The 27,947-nt window shown below is 38.6% G+C and overlaps 1 protein-coding gene across 2 annotated transcripts; it reads left to right on the forward strand.

The window, feature by feature from the left end:
- Positions 1–353: 353 nt before the first annotated feature.
- On the forward strand, positions 354–27,947 carry LOC127421056 (oxysterol-binding protein-related protein 7-like). 2 transcript variants are annotated; one of them, XM_051663785.1, is made up of 22 exons: positions 354–375; positions 5,971–6,182; positions 6,674–6,805; positions 6,921–6,974; positions 7,058–7,171; positions 7,263–7,433; positions 7,750–7,885; positions 8,863–8,981; positions 9,118–9,204; positions 11,007–11,157; positions 11,254–11,387; positions 11,470–11,562; positions 11,648–11,822; positions 14,684–14,970; positions 16,526–16,663; positions 16,757–16,820; positions 16,986–17,064; positions 17,486–17,630; positions 18,182–18,332; positions 18,863–18,989; positions 26,663–26,785; positions 26,937–27,947. In XM_051663785.1, the coding sequence occupies exons 2-22, from the start codon at positions 6,033–6,035 to the stop codon at positions 27,046–27,048; spliced, it is 2,742 nt and encodes a 913-aa protein (XP_051519745.1). In that variant the 5' UTR covers positions 354–375; positions 5,971–6,032; the 3' UTR covers positions 27,049–27,947. The 2 variants fall into 2 exon arrangements, with proteins under 2 accessions (XP_051519745.1, XP_051519746.1); XM_051663786.1 differs by lacking the exon at positions 354–375 and having other exon boundaries at positions 5,969–6,182; positions 11,648–11,816.

Consider the following 27,947-nt stretch of genomic DNA (forward strand, 5'->3'; position numbering starts at 1 on the left):
TGTACCCTACTAAGACATTAGAACATTAGAACTTACTATTCGGTTCACAGTTATATGCATTCTCAAAGTAAATGAAAGATGTGAAATATTGAAGCCGACATTTGTATTTATCTGTATAAAACATTTTGTTGTTGTACAGCACACAAAGGTTCAAATTCAGTAAATTTCATAATTATCAGGATTTTGATCAAAAACTTGTAAATGAACAGGTTGGTTTACGCCATTTGTGTTATGTGATTTGTACGCCTTTATGTTTTAATGTATAAATTGGGTCTCGCGGGCGTGAACATGCCAGTGTGACGTCATGCTCGGGATTCAGTAAGAGCGCGCGTGTTTGCAGCGCGTGAGATACGCGGAACTCATCACATGTGTCAGGTAAGAATAGGTTCATCTCTAAAGAAAACTGTGTTTTAGCAGTGTTATGAGACAAGAAGCAGCTGTTTGTGTTGACAGCGTGAACTTTATATCTTCTTTTGCCATCAATATACTTAGACAAACAGATGTTTTCATTTACGGACGGTTATATTGTGAATTGTTTGTTGTAGTTGGTGATGAACTACAACCTTTATTGAATTACTCCAGCTCGTGATGGGGCATTTCCAATTAGAACTTTACACTGTCATGAGTTAGTGTGACTTTAGCGTGTCACTCGAACTGGTGTTATTTTAAAAACAATTAAACAGTCGAAACAAGCCCAATCAAATGACAGGTGACTGTGATTTCCTGAAAAGTCTGATTACCATAATCTGTTTTGACTCGCTTCATGGAGCCAAATGACTTGAATGTGTTTTTATGTAGTCTAGGTAAAGACATCCTGTGGTAACTTAAATCTGCGTTGATTTTAATTGGAGCATCCCAAACAAACAGTAAATCCATCAGCACATGTTTGAGTATGAGAGAGATGTACAGTGAAACTCCGCTGAACTCACCTGGGCGGTCTGATCACATTCCACACACACACACACACACACACACACACACACACACACAGTTCTGTTTGAACACTTTAAATTATTTACTAAAGACTCAATCTCAGTGAGATGTGTTTCTAATAGTATAACAGTTGAGCTGTTTCGTGACTGTTTATGGGACCAAGAATAGATACTGTAGTAGAAGGCAGTGGCCTGTTCATACCTTTACTAACAGTTTAAAATAGTTTAAATGAAACATCTTTTGTTTTTCAAACCGGATGGATCACATCGCTCAGATTCTTGTAAGTTACTGGAGTTGAACACACTCGCACATAATGAATGTTTCATGAGGAAACTGATGTCAGTTATAGCATTTTTACTGTTTGTCAGTGTTAAATTGTGTTTTGTCATTAATTTCAGTTTTTCAGAGTTTTAATTTCCACAAACTATTTTTTTCTGTAAATGATAAAACTTAATCTTGGCAAGTTTAAGTACATTGCTGTAAAAAAAGTATTTGTCCCCTTCCTGATTTCTTCTATTTTGCTGTATTTTTTCATACTAAATTGTTTCAAAAATTCAAACAAGATGTAACATAAAACAAAGGCAACCTGAGTAAACACAAAATACAGTTTTCAAATATATATATATTTTTATTCAAGCAAAAAAAGTTATCCAACACCTATATCACCCATGTGAAAAACGAACTGCCCCCTTAAACATAATAGCTGGTCGTGCCACCTTTTAGCTGCAACCAAATGCTTTTAATAACTGGAGATCAGTCTTTCACAATGCTGTGGTGGAATTGTGGCCCACTCTTCTTTGCAGAACTGCTTCAGTTCAGCCACACTGGAGGGTTTTTGAGCATGAACTGTCCGTTTAAGATCCTGTCACAGCATCTCAATCGGGTTCAAGTCAGGACTTTGACTAGACCATTCCAAAACTTGAATTTTGCTTCTTTTGAGCCATTCAGAGGTGGGCTTACTCCTATGCTTTGGATCATTGTCTTGCTGCATAATCCAGTTGCACTTGAGCTTCAACTCACGGACTGATGACTGGTCGTTCTCCTTTAAGATTTTCTGGTTGAGAGCAGAATTCATTTTTTACTGCAAGTCGCCCTGATGCAGCAAGGCATCCCCACACCATCACACTACCACCACCATGCTTGACTGTAGGTATGATGTTCTTTTTGTGGAATTCTTTGTTTGATTTACGCTAGATGTAACGGGACCCCTATCTTCCTGCCAGTTCCACTTTGGACTCATCAGTCCACAGAACATTCTCCCAAAAGGTTTGAGGATCATCCTGGATGAGTCGTCGCTGTGCTTTTGGAGGAATTTTGGAAGATCAGCCACTTCTGGGAAGGTTCACTACTGTGCCAAGTTTTCTCCATTTGGAGATAATGGCTCTCACTAACTACATTTCCATCCAAGGATTTTTTGCGAAAAAAGTTTTAGCGCATCAAAGTAAAGCTGATGGAAACGCAAATTATCGCTGTGTTGACATAATATTTTTCCGTTTAACTCTAGCGCATAAACTCTACGTCGATACATCAAATGTCGCGAAAAACTGGTTTGGAAACACTTTGTCGAGAAAATTGGCATTAATGCAAAAATATAGTGTCATGACAGAATTTACCCCAATCGTTAGCCAGTGTTAATCATGACGACAAGGAATACATCCTTAAAAGCCAATTTATTGTACGTGATTATGGATTGATCTTAATAGCATATAGATCCGATACTGCAAACATAACACTCCAGGAGTTCACATCAACAAGTGCACAGAGAACAAATGAATGGCCACTGTTTGTGATTAATTTGTGGTAGACATCCATTTATTTATTAAAGTTGCTTTTCCACACCATTCAAAATAATAGACGGCAGACACGGAATTAGCCCACAAAGCATAAAACATATCATTTCTGTGCACAAAGATGTTTTAAATTAAAAATATATGCACAATACTAGAAGAAAAGCTTCAGTGTGCTTTTTTGGAACACTAATAGCCCAATTCTATAAAATGATTGTTTATACTTTTGAAAAAATGCTGGCAAAATTCCCTATATTAAATTAAATAAATTACCAAACGAATAAAGCATTAAATTAAAAAAAAATGAATTACCAAACAAAAAAAATGATATTTTTAGACCTATATATGCCTTTTCTTTACACAGACTTAAATTAGCCTTACCCTGTTCTGTAGACTAATAAAGTCAGCTGATTGACATATAAACTATAAAATTTGAGATGACAATCAAGTTCAAAAAGTTACGGGACAAATATGTGGGACATAATGCAGTTGAGAGGCAATGCTTTAGATGATTGTTCAAAATAGCCTATTGAATATCAGGAATGTATCATATGTAAACCCTAATATTACACCGCATCAGTTTTTCTTTAATAGCTGTGCACACAGTATATACACAATGGATGGATGGTCCTTATACTAAGACCGAAAGTTTCCCCCACTACTTGGTGCAGGATGCCAGCTTGAACAGGGCAATGACGATTTGCTTTCGGGTTGGAACCGGTGGCAACCTGCGATAGGCGCAACATCAGGACCAATATTACAGTCCTATCAGAAGGGTAACTGCTCTCTTTTGATTGCAATTTCTCATCTTCTGATTGCATTTATTTGTGAAATTATGATGACAGTAAGCTGGTTAATTTCAATGAATTGTCTCAATACTCCATTTTACCAAAACTTTGGAGAAAAAAAAAGTAGGGACATCAGGGAGGCGAATTAGTTATAAACACACATTTTTGTATGGAAAGGGCTTAAGGGCAGATTTCTGTTGTGATAAACCAAAACTTATGCGACTTTTTAGGCATGACGTCATCACGCACACCAATTTTATCGATAAAAGGCCATTTAAATGGAAACGGGCAGAAGACGTCAAATTTTGCAACATTTTTTACACATTTTTGCTTTGTCGATAACAAAATAGCACGAAATGTGGATGGAAACTAGGCTGTTGTGGTTCTTTGGAGTCCCAGAGCCTTTCAAATAACCTTGTAACCCTTTCCAGACCGATGTATTTCAATCACCTTTTTCCTCATTTATGGAATTTCTTTCGGCCTTGGCATAGTGTGCTACTGGGTGAGACCTTTTAGCCAACTTCGTGCTGCTGGAAAAGTTTTATTTAGGTGTTGTTTTGAACAGGGCTGGCAGTAATTAGGCCTGGGTGTGTCTAGTCCAGCTGAACCCCATTATGAATGCAGTTTCATAGATTTGGGGATTTAGTAACTAATGGGGCAAATACTTTTTCACACAGGGCCAGTTGGTATTGGACAACATTTTTGCTTCAATAAATAACATCATTTAAAAACTATGAAACTATGTAATGAGATATACACAAACAGAAGAAATCAGGATGGGGCAAATACTACTACACAGCACTGTAGATTGTACATTTTAGTGGTCATTGTTACAGATGTTTTTGTCTGTGTCATTCTTTCCTGTTTGATGTGTGACCTTTGGCCTGTTTAGAATGAAATGCAGAGACTGTAGAGGAGACAGGGTGTTTCTCAATGCTAAGAACACATAGAGTGGACTTGCGATCTTATGAATGTCTTGTCATGCTAACTTGAAAGAACAAAAGTCTGTTAATACTCCAAGTGTTTCTTTGTTACATTTACATTTTTACATTTATGCGTTTGGCAGACACTTTTATCCAAAGCGACTTACAGTGCACTTATTACAGGGACAATCCCCCTGGAGCAACCTGGAGTTAAGTGCCTTGCTCACGGACACAATAGTGGTGGCTCTGGGGATTGAACCGGCAACATTCTGCTTACCAGTTCTATGCTTTAGCCCACTACGCCACCACCACTACTTATTAAAATGACGCCCAGCAAAACAGCAAATGTTGACAGGTGGATGACTATTCTCATGGGCAGTCAGACTTTCAAAAACTCAGTGGGGAAACTCCTTTGGGAAAAGCAACAAACGTCTGCCACTGTAGTGCAGCTATGACTTCTGGGACTTTAAAGAGGTTCTTGCCCACAAGTTACCATCTGATGCATTATCGATATTCGGCCTGATCAAGAACGCATCTGGCCTGGGTAATTTTATGTGAATGATGACGTTGAACAAGTCCACAAGAACATGAGGTTCTCAACAAAAATTTATTTTGAGATATGAAAGATGTCCAGTGTTTTTCTTCTGTCTAAAGTTTTGATACATTTGCATTTAATCACTGGGTTATCTGTTTTTGTCTCTGGGTTTTTGGTTAAAAGTTAACCTGAGCAACAGATGCTGTTAACACTGTCAGTGTACCGAACATATATTTTTGTCATGGCTATCGAGTCAGACTTCATTTAGTAAATTTTATTTCAACTAAATGTTTTAGAAATCGTGTTTAAAAGCAGAATTCTTGGTGAAGAACTAGACTACTGAAGAGAGAGATCCACCAATCAGATAATCACAGAGCTCTACAGTGACCCCATTCGCAATGGTTCATGGCATTGTAGTTCATTCCCTCATGAAAGATGTGTTTTACCTTTTTGTCTTGTCCAGTTTTCAAATACTTTTTGGTTCAAATCAAAGTTTGTATTTTGTGATTCACCTTGGAGCTGGTTGGTTTGGTTCATGCTTTTATGAAGGGTGTTGTGAACTCCCTATGGAAAAAAAAAAAATGAATGGGGAAAATACTTTTGGATTCAAGCTGGTTGAAAATGTGTGTGGTCACTTTTGCACTATTGTAACACTAATTATGAAATAAGAAGACTGTTCTTGACTTATCAGCTTATCAATAAAAGGTTTTAAGTAATTTCATATAATGTAGGTCCTAATTAGACTTGTCTATTAACAAATGTATGCGTTTATTTTAAGAATAGATAGAAGGTAGATTTAGTCTGTGCGTTTAGAGGGAAAATGTAAGAATTGTGACAATTGCCCAGGTCTGCCTTACATTATTCACATTCCTCATATTCGTGTTTCATCTGCACTAAAAAATGTAGAGCGAAAGAGAAATAACCTGAAGTGAATTGGTCTAAAGACCTTCTGGTTTTTCTGCATGGTTTTTCACTAATTTCTGTGCTTGTCTTTTGTGTCTCAGAACTTATTTAATTTGATGGAAAGAAGAAATTGAGCCCTTGAGCAGCTTTGATTTCTAGACATATGTTGATTGTATCAGTGGTCGACTACGCTTATCCAATGAGTAGCAGCCAATCAGTGATGAGTGCTCTGGATAAATCGACAGTCATCTCGGCTGTTAAACCCACACACTCGCGCAATGGCAGCTCAGGATCTTCACGCCACTCTCGACAGGTCAGTGTACTGCTGGCATTAATTATTGTCTGAAGTGTTTGCAGAGCCATAAGCGTCATAGATGTCGAGTTGGGGAGGTCAAAGACCCGATTCCAATATTGAATGGCCTATTTGGCTACATCCTTTAATGTTAGAAACGTTCTGTTACTTTTTTACATTCTGTGTAGAACTTCCTACCATAATGTATGTGAATTTATTCATTTCAACATTTAACCGCTTTGATACAAATTTCACATGGTATTCTTTGAATGAAAACCTAAGAGACTTTGAGCAATCTCAAGCCACATCCACACTTAAGTTTTTGTTTTAAAGTTTCATTTTTAGTTTCCAAATCATGCGGTAATGGAGTGTGTTTTTGAAATGCTCCATTTCCAGTGGAGGAAAATGCCATTCTAGTGTGGATGAGAGTGAAAATGGATTAGTGTGGACGTGGCCTCAGAATCACTTTGGCTTTTCTATTTTACTGATAAATGTTAAATTTTCTGCCACAGAACTCCAGGGATTGGGAAGTAATATCAGATACAGAATCTGCTGCATCCGTCACAGGGAATAACGGTGTTCCTGGCATTTGTGAGGGATTCCTCATGAAAAAACGCAAGTATCCTCTACAGGGCTGGCATAAAGTGAGTAACGTAACGTGACATGACATGGCATGGTTACTTTTACTCATTCTGGTGATTTCATATACAATATATGTATGTACCATGTGTATCATGTGCTGCATTTTTTGTCTTTTAGAGATATTTTGTACTGGATAAAGGAATTCTGAAATACTCCAAAACTCAACAGGATGTAAGCCCAAAGATTTTTTATTTATTTATTTATTTTTTTTTAACTTCTTGTGTTCATCTAAACGTGTGTATGCTCATCCTCAGATCGGCAGAGGCAAGGTCCACGGTGCTCTAGATGTGAGTCTTGCCGTCATGTCTGTGAACAAGAAATCTAAACGCATTGATCTTGACGCAGGAGACAGCTTGTACCATGTGAAGGTGTGTGTCTGACCGACAATGTCCATGTATTGAAATTGAATTTTGTAATCGATTAATATGTGGATTAAATTGAAGTGACTTCTATTTCCAGGCAAAGAGTGATGACATTTTCTACATCTGGCTTACTAAACTAACTGCTCATCGGCTCTTCAGGAAGAATGAGGCCATAAATGTCCATCAGGGTGTTTTACAAGCACTCTCAACAGGAAACAGCAGCACTTTGCCTGCCATGGCGAGTCTTGCACAGAGAAACCGAGTGATGGTTAGACAACTGAAGCAGCTTTTTGCCTAATGAGAAAATTGAGACATTTACAGTTTACAGTTCAAGTATGTAATTTAATGTTTCCAAGTGTTGAATTATTAAAGGACACAGACACTACATTGTAAAGCTGATTCTCCACTGAGATGCATCGGCTATTGCTTGAAAAACTGATTCCACATTCACACTTGGGAATGTTTGATGTTTGTTTCCAGAGGCTTACAAAGAGGCTTTTTAACAGTTTGTTGAAATAAATTTAGATTTTTCCTGTTTTCAGTATGTCTTTCACATCTTTTTTTTTATTCGTTGATTTTCCCAGATTCCACACTATCAGAGCTCCGCATCACTGTTCGGGTCAGAGACACAAGGTTCACCATCAGCCTCTTCGTCTCGTGTGAACAGTAAAGTTTCTGATTGGCTCAAGCAGACGCAGGAGGCCGACATGTGTCAGCAAGGTTTGTGCTTCCTAAAACCACCATGAGTGTATGGAAAACCAGTTTAGGGCCATGTACAACAACATAAGAATCTTGAAATGTCAAAGTGACAAAGACATTTAGATTAGCCTTTATTGTCTCCCTTAGGAGACATTTGTCTTGGACTTTTGCAAGAACACAGTCAGCATAGCAGCAAACATACAAATAAACTACAATTGACATGCATTTACACATCAGATATTGCACAAAGCCCTATACCATACTATATACCATACTATTGCATGGATGTCCTACACCTAAATATTGTACAAATGCCCTACACCAAAATATTTCACATCCCCTCCTCAATGAGAGCCATAACCCCCCCCCCCCACAAACACTTCATTATTCTTATTCAATAGTTTGATTGATAGTGGAACTGAGGAAAATGTATACCTGTTCAACTTACAGTTTGGTAACCTCTACCTTCTGCCCGAAGGCATCAGCTCGTACTCTTTGTGAAGGATGTGATTAGGGTCACAAATGATTTTAAGGCCCTGCTTCCTCACAGTCTCCTCAAATATCTCCTGAAGAGATGAATTACTTTCCAGCCCTTCTAATCAAGTTTTGGAGTTGTGATCCGAGTTTAACGGACTGATTACCAAACCATGTTGTGATACCATAGCGGATAATAGATTCAATAACAATGCTTTTATCCACTCCATGGACCCTGAGCCTTGCAAAAAATGCCAATGCTGCCAAACTCGTGAACAAACATACTCTACTTGATTAACTGAGAATCAAAATGAGTACCTAAGTACTTGTGTGTTTTTACCTGCTCAATACTCTCCCCTTTAATCAAAACTGGGCTGTGGTCACCAACAGACCTTGGATTGAAGACCCCAGATTGAAAAACTGTGCACAATACAGCAGTGATAACATTACACAGTGGTCAGAGCTGTCTATGATGAGCACTGCAAGGATATGTGACATGATTCACTTCCTCACATGTCTCTCAGAACTGGCTCGGTGTCATGTGGATTTGGCCGAACTCTCCCATTTAATCCAGAAACTTCACTGTCATGAGGGCGGTCTTCCCTTTACAGACACTGACCTGAAGCGCCGCATCAGCATGCAGGTACATCAGTGTGGTCTTAGTCAATTATTAGCCAGTGAACACAAAGCCTTCGGTCACTATCATATGAGACCACAATAGTGTTGTACAATCACACAGATTTAAATATTATAAACATGATCACGTGATTGTCTTTCAGAATCTCAGTCTTGAGAAGCCCAAAAAGAAGGCTGGAAAGATCTGGGATCACTCACGGACACTGTCACAAGTCGAATCTCTTGGTGTTGTAAGATTGTTGTATATATTCTGTCTTAATTTTGCCTCAATCTTCAATTTTTCTTTATCCTCTTATGTTGCTTATGAAGCTCTGGTAACACCTCAGCACTTTATCATGTCTCTTGTTTGGGTTTCATGTTTTCATCCAAGTTGCGAATTTAATATATACGAAAAATAGTTATGGCATAACAGTTTGTGAATAAAGCAGCATTTCCATCCCATGTGTTCAAGAGAACAAAATCGCCACTTGATAGTGATAGTAGAGAATCATTTTGATGATTTTCTTTGTATCCGACATTTCACAAGAACCGGAGCAACATTTTAAGATGCTATGTGACGATATTGTATTCAGTAAATGTGTTTCCATCATAGTTAATGCATGTCTTATTGAACGAAAAAAGTATCCACGTCAAGCCAGCAAAATTTTATATATATATATATATATCATTAATTGCACTCATCTGCAATTTATTAGGTACACCTGTACATCGACAGTCAACCAATCATGTGGCAGCAGTGTAATGTATAAAATCAAGCAGATATGGGTCAGGAGCTTCAGTTAATGTTCACATCAACCATCAGAATTGGGAAAAAATGTGATCTCAGTGATTTGGACCATGGCATGATTGTTGGTGCCAGACGGGCTGGTTTGAGTATTTCTGTAACTGTTGATCTCCTGGTATTTTCACGTACAACAGTCTCTAGAGTGTAAAGAGAATGGTGCAAAAAACATCCAATGAGCAGCAGTTCTGTGGGCGAAAGCGGCTTGTTAATGACAGAGGTCAGAGGACAATGGCCAGACTGGTGCAAACTGACAGGAAGGTGACAGTAACCCAAATAAACACGCGTTACAACAATGCTATGCAGAAAAGCATTTCTGAACGTACAACACATCAAACATTGAGGCGGATGGGCTACAACAGCAGAAGACCCCTCCGGGTACCACTACTGTCTGCTTATAACAGGAAACTGAGGCTGCAGTGGGCACAGGCTCACCAAAAGTGGACAGTAGATGATTGGAAAAACATCACCTGGTCTGACAAAAATCTGGATTTCTACTGAAGTACACAGATGGTATGCCCACTGCAGCCTCAGTTTTCTGTTCTTGGCTGACGGAAGTGGAACCCGATGTAGCCCATCCGCCTCGAGGTTCGACATGTGCATTCTGAGATGCTAATCTGCTCACTACAATTGTACAGAGGGGTTATCTGAGTTACTGTAGCCTTTTTGTCATCTTGAACCAGTCTGGCCATTCTCTGTTGACCCCTCAAGGCGTTTCCGTCCACAGAACTGCCACTCACTGTATGATTTTTGTTTTTTGTACCATTCTGAGTAAATTCTAGAGACTGTTGTGTGTGAAAATCCCAGGAGATCAGCATTTACAGAAATGCTAAAACCAGCCCGTTTTGCACCAACAATCATGCCACGGTTGAAATCACTGAGTTCACATTTTCCCCATTCTGATGGTTGATGTGAACATTAACTGAAGCTCCTGACCCGTATCTGCATTATTTTATGCACTGCTATGCTGCCACACGATTGGCTGATAATCGCATGGATAATTGTTGGCTTTTTATATATATATATATATATATATATATATATATATATATATGTATATATATATATATATATAATTTTATTAATTTGAGATTTTATTCACATCCTGGTGTTTCCATCCAGCATTTTGTGACATTCTAAAATTCAGATAAAAAAAAATAATTACCAGTTTTCAATGTCTTGTCATCTTTCTGCTATCTATACGTCCAGGTGTTGTTATATTGTCCTCATCTCTGGCTTTTCTTTCTGCAGTTTTCCTCTAGTCATTTGGGAACATCGTCTGGTCTGGCCGCTTCCCTTCAGTCCATCCCAAACTACGTTTATTCCCAGCTGTCCACACCGGAGGTGTCCTCACCGGAAGGGCAGAAACTGCAGCTGGACATCTATGCGACGTGTGAAAGAGGTACACATTCATACTTCGGATACAGCTGTCTGTTAGTTGAGAACAATTTGCTGATCAACAAGCCATGGGATTATAAAAAATTATGTGTCTCTGCAGTTCATGCATCTCTAAAATCCATCCATGAATCCCTCGCCGTGGAGCGTGAGCGGGTCAGACAGGCTTGGGCGGGGCCGGACCTTCGGCAGTCCACATCACATCAGCTGGCTACACTGTGCACGACCCTCTCAAAGGTGACCTTCTGAACAACCTTCTGAACACTATTGTTACAAAATAAAGTGCTTTGATTAACTTTTAGTCTTTGCTTGTATGTAGCTTGAGATGCAGTCGCGTTTAACCAGAGTTCACTCTGTGTCGCTGTCGTCTGAATCCTCGGATGAGTCTTACTGCACGGTGCGTCAGGATCAGGTGTGTTCATGTTCCATTCAGTTTCAAATTGTCTCTTATTTTGATGGACTTCGATTGATTCTTAATGTGTTTGTGTTGTTCACAGCCCAGCCCCTCTCAGGGCCGCAAGCTGTACCGCACACTCTCAACGACTGACTCAACAGCGGAGTATTTTGATGCGAGTGAGGTGGCTTGTGAGACTTTGTCTGAAAATGAGACTTCTGATGAATCTGGCCTGAGCGACGTCACCACAAGCAACTCTGAACCTGAGGAAGGTCACGGTACATCTACAATTTTAGAACACTAAATTATCACAATTATCAGCTGCTTACAGGATGATCGTTACTTTAGAGTAAATCATGAGCATATATGGGGCCAAAATGATCCGTTATTGTAGTTATTTTCAGGGAAGTTGTATTGAGTGATGTACAGTTCAGTTCAAAAGTTATTTTGGTGCTTAAACCACACTAAATTCTTTTATCTAATGCAGTGACATTCAGACAAAGCATGTGTTTATCTATTATTATTATTATTCTGACATTTCACGTTCTTAAAATAAAGTAGTGATCCTAACTGACCTAAGACAGGGAATGTTTTCTACGATTAAATGTCAGGAATTGCCAAAAACTGAGTTTAAATGTATTTGGCTAAGGTGTATGTAAACTTCTGACTTCAACTCTATGTTCCACATGCGTTTGACAACCACAAAGTTTATAAATACTTTATGCGGTTATATACAACTGTGTTGAGGGGTAACTAGAAGTAGCGACTCTATTAGCTTAACCACATTGTTCAGCAGCATAACAGTAGCTCAGCAATTTCACAATATTGTAGCTTTCCCAGTAATGAGCTACATTTCCCAATGAGTAAGCACTGTAGTTTCACAAAACTCCACATTTGTCATATGGTGAACGCAGCACTGGAGCTGAGCGAGTAATCAAACACACTCACCCAAACTGTCCTCTCTTGCTCAAGTAGCGCTGGGAAACTGAATTGGTGAAGTGAATCATTTGGAAGGTGAATTTGAATTTTGTGAATTTAAGAAAGTTTCAGAGTTCATGTAAATGATCCGGTTACAATGAACAATTCCTTTATACTTGCCGTTAGGAACTTACGGCAGTTCTTTTGGACAGTTCATGTAAATTAACTAGTTTGCTTAACTGCTGCTGTTTATCACTTTATTTTGATTCAGTTATATAAAATAGGATGTTTTCTAGTTTTATCAGTGTTTAGGTTTAAATTTATGTTCAATTTAAAGTTTAACCCATTAATGTGGTGCCCTATTTGTGTTTTTATAACCTTATGTAAATTTAACCATGGTTTTACTTTAGATATGTTGTACATAACCATGTCTGTAGTATCTGTGGTTAATTTTGTGGTTACTATGGTTTTACCACAAATACTAGTGATGCTCAATATATCGGTGGTCAAGAACACTGGCTGATATATTTATATAATCTAAATATTATTATGGCACCTGTGAAGGAATTACTGCCGATAATTTGTTACTTTTTTTTGCTTGCGGCTGTGAATCTCTGACTTCTTGCATCTTCCCTCCTTCAGACAGTCTCGTGTCAGTGAGCCTGCCTATACACAGTGTGTCTGACAGTGAAAAACAGGCTAGTGTTGCGATACAAGCTTGTGACGCTCTATGAGGATTATTTCAACATCTCTGCACCTTGTTACGTTGCTTCAGGGCTGGTTTTAATCGGGCAAAAACATGTTTGTGTGTTACTTCGGGGCAATCATTCTGTTGAAATATTGAAAATGGCATACTGTTACTTACAGCAAAGGATCCTGATTAAAACTAGCCCAAACACACCATCACAAGGTGCATATATCTTGAAATAATTCTCACAGCGAGGTGAGATGGCTAAAAACACTAGTTTGTTAGTCCAAGCAATGAGTTTGTTGTATTTTGCAGGTTGAGACTTCTGTTACGACTCATCATGACTATTTGATCTGTATGATGTTTTTGCCTATTCCCTTTCTGATTATTGTGATCACATTTCATAAGTTACACAATGGGATGGTCGCAGATGGTTGTGTTGTCATGCAAAAAGAACCAAAATGGCAGCATCCTCAACAGTTAAAGGAACTGAACACATTTCTGTTTGACATAGTCTACTATTTTATTATGCCATCATTACCTGGAGTGATTTCTTTGTCCTTAAACATTTTGCAACAACATATATAGAGGTTAATCAATGAATTAATGTAGTGCAAAATATTTTGCTGTTATCACCAAAGCCGTTTTGGTATTATGAGTGTTGGCGTAGAAACCAAAAACTACGGTGGCCTACACAAAAAAAAAATTAACTAAGCAAATATTTGTTAAAAACACAACAGGAATAAACCACAACACAACCTAAATAAGACTGAATGAAATCATGATCTCACCTGCATTGAGTTGGAACTGCCACACAAATTAAAATGCAGTGTTTAAAAATTTATTTTCAGTTAATTTTTTGTTGCTTGTTTCTGTTGCATTGTGGCTAATTTTGTTGTGTTGTGAACCTCTGAGTTGCCATCTCGTAATTACATTAATTCAGACATGACATGAGACAAACAATGCACAATACACACACACAACACACAAACCACCGCTACGCGCACAGTCTGGCTGCTGACATATATATTCTTTATGTATACAGAGATTTGTGTTTGTACATGCTGTTCATTGATCGTCTCATTATGGTTTAAGGCATTATTACATCTGTTAGAAATGTGTTATTCTCTTAATCTAAATACTCATATAAATGGGCACCAGACAATTTTTTTTAAAGTAGTGTCTTTTATTTCTCATTTGAATCAGCATACAACTGTAATTTAGGCACATTTCTGTTTCATGTTACATCCACCTTAAAATAACAGCAGTTAAGAGTTGGTCCGATTGTGAAGTCTAGATTCAAAGCATTTAAATGACATCTGTTTTCAAACAAGTAGCTTTTGAATAATTAGTTAGCCATTCCAGGCTTGTAGTGTAGTTAACGAGTCAAGTAACTCTTTCAAAAAAGATAGTTTAACTGCTTGAAATTAAGCTTGGGAAGCTACAGTTTAAAATGGCTTTCCCAACACTGGGCCACTATCCATACACCTTCATCTGTTCATCAGTATGTTTCTTTTGTCTTCAATTGTACAGCCACAGTAACTATGAAGTACAGAGCCAATGTATCTAGTGCGCCAGATTTGCCCTCTACCGCTCAGGACACGGGACGACGCACGGTGCTTCCTGCACACAGCACTGACAACAGCCATATCGGCATCCTCACCATCCTGTACAACAACATCGGGAAGGATTTGTCGCGTGTCTCCATGCCTGTCGCTCTCAATGAGCCACTCAGTTTTCTGCAGCGTGTCAGTGAAGAGCTGGAATATTCTGAACTGCTGGATATCGCCAACCACACAGATGACCCTTACCAAAGAATGGTAAGAACAGAGTCTCTTTCATCCATTTTTAGTTTAATAAAGATGTGAACTTAAGTTTGTGATCAGCAGTTATCGGTTGACGACTCTTGTGAGCGTTTCACAGGTTATTTGAAGTGTGATTCTTGTAGTCTTGCAGGATGCAGCAGACCCTGCTTCAGTTACTGTTATCTTTTGAAGGTTTATTTACTATCAGTGTACACGTTTTACATCTCAAAACAATTTGAACACAATCACAGATTTTTGAGACAGTGGTTCTCAAAGTGTGGCGTGGAAGATTGCCTCATTCACTTTCACACATTGAAATTTTATGTGAAGAATGCAAGAATCAATGCATGCCCTTTTTTTCACCTTTTTCTTCTCGTATGGTGTCAGGCGTGCTTGCTGCACATATGTAAACAGTAATGACAGAAGTAAACGATGACGGAAGTTAATTATTTGAGCGAGCTTTTATATATTAACATTGTTCCTTCAAGCAGTATCACTTATTATATTTTGGGATGTGGATAGGCATAATTAAAACATTTTTGTATTTATGTAGCATGAAGTATACAGAAGATACTTCATATAGTTTTTTTTTTTTTTTGTCTAACTTTTTTCAGTATTCAGCAAAACAGTGAAAACACAATGCGTTTAGTTTTCATTGTATTTGAACTTCATGTCATCAAAAAAATTTGTTTTAAGAGGTGTTTTCAATTAAAACATTTTAAACATCAGATTAAAGGGTGGGGTGCAAAAGTTTTTCTTGTTTTAAAGGGGGCATGACCAAAGAAAATGGAGAAGCACCTGAGACATGGGACAAAACATGTTTGTTGCCGTTAGTTTTGAAAATAACTGCATTTCTACTGGGAAATTAATGAAGAGACTATCTTGACACAAATGTGCAATATCATTTTGATTTTCTAATTTTATCAAGATTCTGACATTATCACTCACATCCCCTTAAACCAGCTCTCCTCTAACCATAACTTAATACTTCATATAGATTAAAATATATTTTAAATTTAAGAATGGAAATGAAAACAAGGTCTTTAAAATAAACATTACTTCAATGACCTTGCAAAGGAAGTGGTTTGTTTTAAAAAATATATATATATATATATATATATATATATATACCTCTTTTATAAAGTTTCACAGATGCTCCTACTTTTTGTAGACACCTTCTGCAGTAATTTTACTTAATTTCTGTGTCTCAACCGTGATATGTGAACATTATCTAAAAATGTCAAATGAATTGAGTAGGTCCTGTTTGCAGCTATGCAAGACCAGAATGAAAATGGAAGAAGCATTTTCCATTGCCATTTTCCAACCGTGTGCGTGAAACGATGCAACTGGGAGCTGTTACCTAGAGCTGAACATAAATTAACGTGCTACCATACAGCTAGATGCATCGGACAAATAAGGCATCCTTCATAAAGCCCAGGGCAGTGTGGATGCGATAACATTTGAATACTGTAGTGTTATTCTGAGCTGACCTGAGTCATGTACTGCATTTGCTGCATTACTTTATATGCTTGTAGGATTCTTTTAAAGGGTGATGTTTTTTGTTTTCTAGGTTTATGTGGCTGCGTTCTCTATCTCGGGCTATGCCTGGGCCAGCTGGCGTAATCGGTACAAACCCTTTAACCCCGTTCTAGGAGAAACGTACGAGAGTATGCGTGAGGACCGCGGTTTCCGTTATGTTGCAGAGCAGGTATGAGCGCTTTACTATATATTGTTGAAGTCCACATTGGAAGGGTATTGTTTTTTTATTTCTTTGCTTTTTGGTGTTTTATGTTTTTCCTAGGTCAGTCATCACCCACCTTTGTCAGCTTGCCACGCTGAGTCTGAGAACTTTGCCTTTTGGCAAGGTAATTTACCTCACATAGTCATTTACTATTCATGTGGATTGCTTCAGTAAAATCAGCATTGCTCGTATTTTGCTTTTATAATTGACTTAAATGCTCTGTGAAAGAAAGTGGTATATCTTTATGAAAGATGTCCCCTAATCCTTACATTTCCTAAATTCCCTTCAGACCAGCGATGGAAGAATAAGTTCTGGGGGAAGTCTGTGGAATTCATTTCGACAGGCATGATTAATGTCGCTCTACCTAAGTGAGTATTTCGAATGTGTTCTGAGGTTACCTTCTTTCAAAAAAGAAAATTGTGAAAGATGGGGGAACAGCTCATTTAAAAAACAAAAAAAAAATAGATGTAGTTGAGGATTTTTGTTGCATTTTGATTCTTCCAAATATAATAGTTACATGAAGTTGCCAATTCTGTATATTTGAAAAAGGTACCCTTTCAGTTCTAAATTATCAAAGTGCACTCGACTTTAAAGTCATGGACGTGATTCATCAGGGGCCTGGTTTAAAAAAAAACAAAATATATAATACTCTGAATTTTGCAAATCAAACATTCAACTGTATATCTCATACTTTATATCTACGAGCAGTAAACATGAGATTGTGCTGATATCTAATTTCTTTTTTTTTTTTTTTTTTGCAAAATTAATAATTGATCTGTTTCTCTTCAGCTACGATGATCATTATGAGTGGAATAAAGCAGTGACATGCATTCACAACGTGTTCAGTCAGCAGAGATGGCTCGAGCACTACGGTGACGTCCTCATTCGCAACATCAACAGCGACGAGTGCACCTGCAAAATCACCTTTGTCAAAGTGAGTTTGGTACACTACTCACATTATCGCAACAGTATGCAGTTATGGCATGTCCTGTACAGGATGAAGTAAGACTCTCTGTAAATAGTAAAGCTTAAGTCCACAAAATATGTAATATATTACACATTTAGTGATGTAATATTTGTGAATTTCAGTTCAATTTAGATTCATGAAAGTGCAATCTTCACTGTCTGCTCAAAGCTAATGGGATGCTATCATTAGCATTAATGCAGGTCAAAAGGACTTATTTTATAATGGAAATTACCATGAGACAGGCCTCTGTTTTTATGTGTCAATTATGTCATTACGTTACAAAAAGTATTAATTAAATCTCACTGGTGAGTTTGTAACCTGTGCATCCGCTCAGTGATTAGAACACAACATGTAATTAACATGATAACAGATCGTTTTAATAAATTGGATGAACAAGATGGCTTAATTAGAATTTACACTAAGACAACCCATTCACCATTTTAATATTTTCCTTTCCACTGTTTAATCTATAAACCAAACAATTTGACACTTGCTATGCTTTAAATTTGTCTGTTCAGTCACGTTACTGGGGTGAAGACAACAGTAAGAATGAGGTGCAGGGCAGTGTCCTGGACCGCAGCGGCAGAGTCGTGCATCGCTTCGGTGGATCGTGGCATGAGGGCATTTTCTGTGACACACTGCCCAGTCCACAATGCATCTGGAAGCCCAGTGAGTGACGAACTGACCATTAACAATTTCAATTGGAACATGAGTTTTGTTTGTATTCAACTAATCATTTAGATCAGCAAGTATTTGACACATCTGCAAAGGATAGCATAAGTGTGTTTTAAATGATTTTAGGTTGAGTCATGAAAAAATCGTCTCACAAGGTACAAGATGACCGCCCTTTGGCATGTAATCTGTCAGCCAATAAATGTATGTACTCTTTTTGTCAACATTTAATTTGCTCCATCGTTTATAGATAATCTGGGTTCACTGCAGCACACAAAGACCTGTCTAGATCTGCTTCAAGGAGATGCTTTAGCAGTAGAAGGTCTTTGTACTTGCTCAGCAACAGTAGCATGGCAGATCCAGTCTACCAAGACCAATCCTGCCAACTTGTCATAGCCCTATATTATATCACCTTCAATTTGTTCTGAGTTGTCATAACTGAACTTTGTTTTAACAAAATGTCAAACTGTTCACATTCAGTTGTTGAGGATGTTCTGAGATGTAATTTTCTGTATTTTAATTTGCAGATGCTCAACCAGATGATTACTTTGACTACTTTGGCTTCTCTCAGTATGCCAGAGAGCTCAATGAACTGACCCCTGGCATAAAGGATAAACTGCCCCCAACAGACACACGCTTCCGTCCAGACCAAAGGTACACTACCCAAAGAGATGAAGAGTGAACATCAATAATCATTTTGACCTATTGCACAGGTGTCAAACTCAAAGCCCACTGGTCAAATCCGGCCCGCCACCTCGTTTCATGTGCCTTGCAAGCTAATTTCTGAAATGTAGGATGGCAGGTGAAGGGAACGTCCAACTGACCAATCAGTAAGCGCTTTTCTCATCAATATTTAAAGAGGTTTCCCCTGTTATCCCAACCTAAATTTTTTCCCACCAAAAGCTAAACGAGACCGCATTATCTGGACCAATTATCAGCATGTCTCAATGGATAAAGTGGCGTGAACGCAGAGGCATTTACTCGCGGACCGGTCACGACCGTGCAGCTTAGATCATTATAAATGTGCTCGTGAACCACTGTTAAAACAAATGTTCTCAATTAGGACAATACAGATTATTATCTTTGTTCAAAAACCTGCATGGTACGAACTAATCGTGACCTCAAAGAATCTGTTTAATGCAAGTAATAAAACTCCCTCGTGCATCCTCACAGCCCGGTCACACCCTCCTCCTCGTCACACTCCTCCACCACCTAATTCAGGTCGGGGTGCCATCCAGACTGGCTTACCATACCACTCTTACTATTTTTGCCATGGATCAATATGGTAGAAGCATAGTGATAGTGCACATGTGTATAGTATGCCATTTGAGAAGACATCCGTAGACAATACAAACTTGCTGTACCACGCCCCAAAGCGGGAGCATTGTATCATTGCGAGCAACAATGAGCGGAGTTCTTCTGCGCCATTGGAAACGTACAGTCACGATGGATGTGTAAACCCGGTGTGACAAGCGGCACTTGTGAAACTTCTCATTCATAAACATATTGAATGACCTGGTACATATACGGAGCGACTGAATGAGAGGGGCATGTTGTTCGTTCACCTCAGCATTTGAGTCTACCTTGCTACCTTGAGAGAAAAGGGCGGAAGGGTTATTAATGCGTAAGTGACTGATTCTTATACACGTTGACGGGCTTTCACATGACTCGCGTCAGTGCTGCCTAATACATTGACGTCTATGAAGTGACGCGTCAGCGCAACCTCGGCCCCAACTTTTTCACACGTTTTTGCCTCACAAATGATGTCTTGGAGTACAAAGCTATAATAAATATTTTAAAACAGTCCAAATTTGGGGCCTGGGTAGCTCAGCGAGTATTGACGCTGACTACCACCCCTAGAGTCACGAGTTCGAATCCAGGACGTGCTGAGTGACTCCAGCCAGGTCTCCTAAGCAACCAAATTGGCCTGGTTGTTAGTGAGGGTAAAGTCACATGGGATAACCTCTTCGTGGTCGCTATAATGTGTGGTTCTTGCTCTCAGTGGGGCGCGTGGTGAGTTGTTCGTGGATGCCGCAGAGAATAGCGTGGGCCTCCACACGCGATGTGTCTCCGCGGTAAAGCGCTCGACAAGCCACGTGATGAGATGCGCGGATTGAAGGTCTCAGATGTGGAGGCAACTGAGATTGGTCCTCCGCCACCCAAATTGAGGCGAGTCACTACGCCACCACAAGGACTTAGAGCGCATTGGGAATTGGGCATTCCAAATTGGGGAGAAAAAAATAAATGTGTTCAAATTTCTGAAGAGAAATTGAATGTCTCAATTTATTTTTATTACCTTATCTTTTCAGAGTATCCAGGGACCCCAGTTATTGAATTACAGTAATTAAATTCACCAAAAAAACCTAAGACCTAAACATAAACGAGTCCTCTTATTCTCTGCAATCAAAGCAATTGCCTTTTTTTTTTTTTTTTTTTTTTTTCTCTCTCTTCCAAATAAATGTTTTCAATGTTTATTGTGCCCATCTCCCACTTTCTTGCATGGCAAGATCATAAATTCCTCCGTGACACCTACTGAAACACTTGTTATGTGGGCAAAATATAAATTCTTTAGTGATGCTGGTAGTTCAGCGGTGGAGCAAATTGGAGCAGGAAAATGGAAAAATTTTGTTTTCATAGCTAACTGTGGGGTAAAACAATACAAAATGTTTTTGCCCACCGGCCACAGTGGCTGTGAATGCCCATTTCACCAGCCACTTTGATTTTTATTTTTTTACCAGCTGCTTTGTTATTCATAAAGGTATATAAAAGACCACTTCTTAGGCTGTAGTGAATTATGATGACACGCATGACAATTCATTAATGTCGCTGCATGTCATTTGCTTTGTATGGTTATGTATTCAGCCACAAATGTTTGGAATTAAGCGATGTTGCATTCACAATGCGGGTAAAAGTGAAATGCTCCGTGGAAATCAAGCGAACTAAACTTTGAGCACCTCCTGATATGGTCTGAGATAATTTGCAGCGTTCTCATGGACGACACTGTTCTTGTAGTTGCAAACTATTTTCATATGACTGAAACAGCAGAAACGGTGAGCACTCTGCATGCGCGTGTTCCATGAGAAGCGCTGCGCTTATGGGTGGCAGAGTGCCTCTGAATACACAGCGAATCAGATATTCGCATCAGAGGGTTTTCTTTCATTTGTTCTTCAAAATATAATCAAATGTGTTTCTTCAAGTGTGCGTCTTTTGTGTCTGACAGTATTTCTTGTCACATGTCGCCCAACTCAGAACCCACCACAGCGCATAAAATATCTACATTTGGCAGGTTGGTGGGTGCTAATTTTAAACTCTGAGCAAAAGGAAAAACAGAGTTTACTAATTTTATTAACCTGAGGTTACGTCACAAATATGCACAATTAGTTGAAGGGAATCAAGCAATAATATTTAAAAAAAAAAAAAAAAAAAAAAGAGAACTACTCGGCTGGAGCTTTAGCCTCAAACTAAAACCGAACATAAATGCCAAGAAAATGAAACCTGCGGGACGGAAACAATGCAACAGTTATTACATCGAATATTTATCCTTGGACCTGTCCATGTTGTCATTATTTCTGTGAGAGAAACTTCACTATTTAAATGGACGCATGAGTTTTTGCTTAAATTATACTTGCTGGGCGCATAAAATGTACTGGAAATGTGTGCCTTGAAAAGAGTGGGAACCCTGTATCCGTGTAAAGGAATATTCTGGGTTCAACACAAATTAAGCTCATTCGACAGCATTTGTGGCAGAATCGGAATGAACTTTATTGCCAAGTATGCTTGCACACACTAGGAATTTTTCATGGTGACAGAAGCTTCCAGTGCAAGAGAATGCAACATATATATACATACATACAAACTTACATTTAAACATACACACACACATAGTGACACAAAAAAAAATAAAAAAATAATAAAAAACAATAACAGATATATATACAATAGCACAATAATGTTGTTTGAATATTTTATATACAGAAATACAGTTATGTGCAGGTAATGTATTGAAGAAGAGGTAGGATATGTTAAAGAATATAAATGAAATATGGATATAAGTAGGAATGGATGGATTGAATATTGCACATGGTTGTATTGACCAAAGGAAAGTATTTGGGGGCAGTTTTAACTGTTCATGTGGTGGATGGCCTGAGAGGAAAAAACTGTTCCTGTGCCTGGCTGTTCTGGTGCTCAGTGCTCTAACAGTTCGAAGAGGAAGTGTGGTGGGTGAATGGGGTCGAGTGATTTTTACCAGCCCTTTTCATCACTCTGGATGTGTACAGTTCTAGCAGGGTGGGTAGGGGAGCGTCAATAATCCTCTCAGCAGTCCGAACTATCCTCTGCTGGGCCTCAATGTGGGGTCAATGTGGGTCTCCCACTTCAGGTCCTGTGAGATGGTAGTGCCCAGGAACCTGAATGACTCCACTGCTGCCACAGTGCTGTTTAGAATGGTGAGTGGGGTTAATGCTGGGGTGTTCCACCATCATCTCCACTGTTTTTAAGCGTGTTCAGCTCTAAGTTGTTTTGACTGCACCAGATGGCCAGCTGTTCAACCTCCCTTCTGTATGCAGACTCATCCAAGATGACGATGAGGCTGATGACTGTAGTGTCGTCTGCAAACTTCAGGAGCTTAACAGAGGAGTCCTTGAAATTGCAGTCATTTGTGTAGTGGGGGGCACCAGTGCTGATAGTACATGTGCTGGAAATTAATTTCCCCATTCTCACTAGCTGCTGCCTGTCTGTCAGAAAGCTGGTGATCCACTGACAGATAGAGCTGGGCTAATTAAGTTCATTGGAGAGCAGTGTTGATTGTGTTAAAAGCCGAACTGAAGTCAACAAATAGTATCCTTGTGTAAGTCCCTGGTCTGTCTAGATGTTGAAGTATGTAATGCAGTCTTATTTTGACTGCATCATCCACAGACCTGTTTGCTCTATAAGCAAATTGAAGGGGATCCTGAAAGAGTTCAGTGATATCCTTTAGGTGGGCCAACACCAGTCTCTCAAATGACTTCATGACCACAGACGTCAGAGCGATTGGTTCTGTAGTCATTAAGTCCTTTGATCTTGGGTTTCTTTGGAACGGGGATGATTGTGGAGCATTTGAAGCAGCAGGGAACTTCACAGCTCCAGTGATCTGTTGAAGATCTACGTGAAGATGGGGGCCAGCTGGTCAGCACAGAATTTTAGACAAATGGGTGAAACACCATCTGGGCCCTGTGATTTTCTTGCCTTCTGTTTCCGGAAGCCCCGGCACACATCAACTTCACAGATCGTAAGTGCATGTTGAGTAGCAGGAGAGGGGAGGAGGGTGGTGGCAGGAGGTGTAAATGTTTGTGTGCTGTGAAGGTCTGAGCGGGTGTGGGGTGTGTGACTGGGCTTTTCAAATCTACAGTAAAACACATTCAGGTTGTTAGCCAGTTGTTGATTCCCTACAATTCTGGGGGATGGTGTCTTGTAGTTGGTAGTCTTTCAGGCCTCTCCACACTGATGCAGGGTCATTAGCAGAAAACCAATTTTTTTTTTTTTTTAGCTTTTCAGAGTAGCTTCTTTTAGTCACTGTAATCTCCTCTGTCAGTCTGTATTTGGCCTCATTTTACAAGATTTTATCCCCACTTCTGTAAGCATCCTCTTTGGCCTGACGAAGCTGCCTGAGTTTTGCTGTAAACCATGTGGTGGTGGTGTTGTCATCCTAGTAGGAATGCACATGTCCTCACAGAAAGTGATATGATGTCACAGTATCTGTGAGCTCGTCCAGGTCAGTAGTTGCAGCTTCAAAAACACTCCAGTCAGTGCAGTCAAAGCAGGCTTGTAGTTCCAGCTCTGCTTCATTGGTCCTCATCTTTACAGTCTTTACTACAGGTTTAGCTAATTTAAGTTTCTGCCTGTAGGTCAGAAGATGAACCAGACAGTGATCAGAGTCTTAAAGCTGCACGTGGGGCAGAGCAATATGCATCCTTTGTGTAGCAGTGATCCAGTATATGTCTCTGGTGGGGCATGTAATGTGCTGTCTGTATTTGGGCAGTTCATGTGTGAGATTTGCCTTGTTAAAATCTCCAAGAATAATAATAAGTGAGTCTGGGTGTTGTTGCTTCATGTCTCTGATAAGCCAGCTGTTGCAGCGCTGCGCTCACACGTGTGTGGAGGTATATAAACGCTTACAAGAAAACACGAAGTAAACTCCCATGGCAAGTAGAAAGGCTTACAGTTGATGATGAGCACACCTATATTAGGACAGCACATCATCTTCAGCGTTGTTACATCTGTACACTAACATTAGTTGACGTAAAAACACATTCCACCGCCTCTTGTTTTCCCCATTAACTCCACGGTGCAATCCGCTCTGAACAGCAGGAAGCCCGGCAGATGTAATTCGCTGTCCAGAATGGCTTCACTCAGCCAGGTTTCTGTGAAGCACAATGCAGCAGAATTAATGTTGATTTTATCACAAAAGTATATCTACTTTTAAATCATAGACGTCTCAAAGACATCTGCTGAATATCTTATTGATATTCGAGTGGAAATGTCCTGTAGACACATTGCAGATGAGCAAACAATCTAAAAAATACATCTTCCAGATATAAATACACACGTCAAATAGACATCTAATGCGTGTTAAACTGATTTTAGGGTGATAAAATCGCTTATTAACCTTTTCTGTGTAAAGTTATATAAAATTTTCAAACAACCTTAAAACTGCAATTTTAATAACTCTACAGCTTAAAGAAATGAAAATTCTCTCATTTACTCCCCAGATGTGTATGACTTAATTTGTGTCCTGCAGAAGAAAGTATGATTTTAAAAGAAAATCTCAGCTCTGTAGGTCCATACAATACAAGTGAATGGTGACCAAAATTTTGACTCTCGAAAGCACAAAGGCATCATAAAAGGAATCCATACAAGTTGTATGTTATAGGTGTGGGTGAGAAACAGATCAATATTTAAGTCTTTTATTTTTTTTTTAATTTTGCAAGAAATTCTCCTCCTGCCCAGTAGGGGGTGATATGCACGAAGAATGTGAATCACCAAAAACAAAAGAATGCAAAAGTGAAAGTTAAAGTGGAGATTGTCTGAGCAGGGAGGAGAATTTATAGTAAAAAAAAAAAAAAAAAGGACGTAACTATTCATGTTTCACACCCAACCTATCATATCGCTTCTGAAGACATTTATTTAACCACTGGAGTTATGGATTACTTTTATGCTGATTTAAGTGATTTTTGGAGCTTACATATTTGGATATTTCACTTGCATTGAATGGACCAAAAGAGCTGAGAAATTCTTCTACAAATCTTCATTTGTGTTCTGCAGAAGAAACTCGTACACATGAGTTTGAGATGGCATAATGGTGAGTAAATTATTAGATGGCATAAAGGTGAGTAAATGAGCAAATTTTCATGTTTGGGTGAACTATTCCTTTAAATAATACACAAGTTAACGTCGCCTGTACTACCAAAACGTTGCTGTTGATTTCTCTTCAACTGCATAGGTTTTCTTACTCATGACCAACAACTAAACAAGTTACTCCAAGTAATCCAATACAAATTACTATTTGCTTCTCTAAAATCATAACCAGATTACTGACTTTTTTTTTTTTTTTTTAATGAAGTAAACAATCACTGTTTACAAGTTTGTTTTTCTTTCTAAATAATGTCTTTTTCCCCCCTTGTACATTGTCTCATGCAAGTCTTTCAGTTTTAGAACAAATTCTTGCAAACAGTGTGTTTACACATATTTTAATTAAGATATTTTATTCAGTAATTTTTATAAAGCGGCACTAATTACAAAAAAAAAACTCAATGTGTATCTTGAACTACACATTGTCAACAGCCATTCAGTAATTACTCTGAATTCTTGGTTTGAGTCAGTAAGTTTTTGTTTCACTAAAAAGAACAGGCTGATAAAAGTAATCCATTCAGTAGGAAATGTGCTCTTATGTTTGCAGTGTAGATTCAAAAGAACTGGCTCTACAGTTGGATGTGCTGTATGTTTTGTGCTGCTAATTCAATAGCGGTTTTTCAGTGCTGCTGTGTGGTCGCAGAAAACACTGTCAGAGTATTTTAGCACGGTTTCCAGTTTCCATCGGCAAAAGAATGCACATCGAGTTGTTGAACTGTTAATGGAACCGAAAGTCATAAATCACTTAGTTCCGGTATTTTTTTTATTTAAAAAAAAAAAAAATGTTCTGAATTATGAATCGGTTTTCAGTACCCAACTCTAGTCAACAGTTCCTTCAGCAGCCCCATCATAAAGGAAAGGCTTTGAGGCTGTTGAAATATATTGAAGTTCCATAAATGGGATGTTTGAGACTCGTTAAAAGGGTCTTTGTTTGCCTCTAGACTTCTTGAAGAGGGTAAAGTGGCAGAAGCTGATAAATGTAAGGATGAAATAGAGGGAAAACAGCGGGACAGACGGAAGGAACTGGCCAAGAAGGGAGAGGAGCATCTCCCACGTTTCTTTAAGTGAGTCCCAGTGTTTTGTCACCTAGTGTATCTATTTTACCAGTATACTCTGCCAGAAATAAACACTGATTTCATCGTGTGTGTGTGTATACATGTATTTTAATTTTTTTTATTATTATTAACTTTGTACAATTATTTATTCTTTGATCAGAAAAACCACGGATCACGCTGGACGAGAAGTGTGGGTGACAAACGGAACCTACTGGAAGGTTCGTGAGAGTCCAGGATTTGCCAACACTGACAATCTGGATTTGTGGTGTTGATGGGATTGGTGATGTCACAGTATTCTATTAAAGATTAATCTGTCACTAGTGTTAGTGGATGTATATAGATGTATTTTATGTAACTGGTTTGAATTTTATATATTACAAACCAAAGAGCTCATCCACTGGCAATGAAGTTATTCACAGACTAGTGCATGAGTGCTGCTGGTGACTGTTAATGGGGGTTTGGGGGTGTCCTGTGTGGAACAGTGGTGCCATGAGGAATGAGTTTTGGGAGCATGTTTTTTCCGAACCATGATATTCCTCAAGCCACACGTCTCTCCATTTTACTGATGTCAGTGATGGAATAGTGATTTAATTGTTATAATGTGCAAAATACTCCCTAGTTTATCAATATTATGTGTTAGGAATCTGCTAAATGAAAATATTGTTTGAATGTTTCCTTTACATAAAAATATGTTCAGACTTTAAAAATTAAAGATCAACAGTCAAAGCCTGAATATTATATTAATTGTTTCCCTCAGACTGTAATGGACTGTTGGATGTTACACCTAAGGGGCATGTAGAGATCTCATTTATTAATATAAATTTTGTGGTTTAATACAAATGTTTTAAGTTTCCTGTATCAGTTTGACTGTGTAAATATTTCCTGTCTATAGTGTTTACTCTTAAATTATTAATTTTAAGAGCTGGATGTAATCTCTCTCATGGAATGCTATTAGATGATCTCGCTGTATGAAGTACTTTAATACTGAGTAATGCCTCAAACAGTTCAAATAATATAGTTGAAATGATGAAAACGAGATTTCATTGGAGGTTTCAACTAAACCTGCTGACAAGAGTTTTATATCTTGGTGAAAAGTATAATCGGGTTATGTGCAATTTCTTGTACAAATGCATTTCTAAGTAGATGAGACTTGAATAAATATTAAATTTGA

Source organism: Myxocyprinus asiaticus, chromosome 30, assembly GCF_019703515.2.
Source record: "Myxocyprinus asiaticus isolate MX2 ecotype Aquarium Trade chromosome 30, UBuf_Myxa_2, whole genome shotgun sequence".
NCBI classification, from domain to species: domain Eukaryota; kingdom Metazoa; phylum Chordata; class Actinopteri; order Cypriniformes; family Catostomidae; genus Myxocyprinus; species Myxocyprinus asiaticus.

Bases quoted from the DNA above. Each gene is read 5' to 3' on its own strand.
- LOC127421056 (XM_051663785.1), top strand. From the start codon at position 6,033: ATGTTGATTGTATCAGTGGTCGACTACGCTTATCCAATGAGTAGCAGC. The intron at 7,434-7,749 runs GTTAGACAACTG...TGATTTTCCCAG, and splicing joins CACAGAGAAACCGAGTGATG to ATTCCACACTATCAGAGCTC. The intron at 26,786-26,936 runs GTGAGTCCCAGT...TTCTTTGATCAG, and splicing joins CATCTCCCACGTTTCTTTAA to AAAAACCACGGATCACGCTG.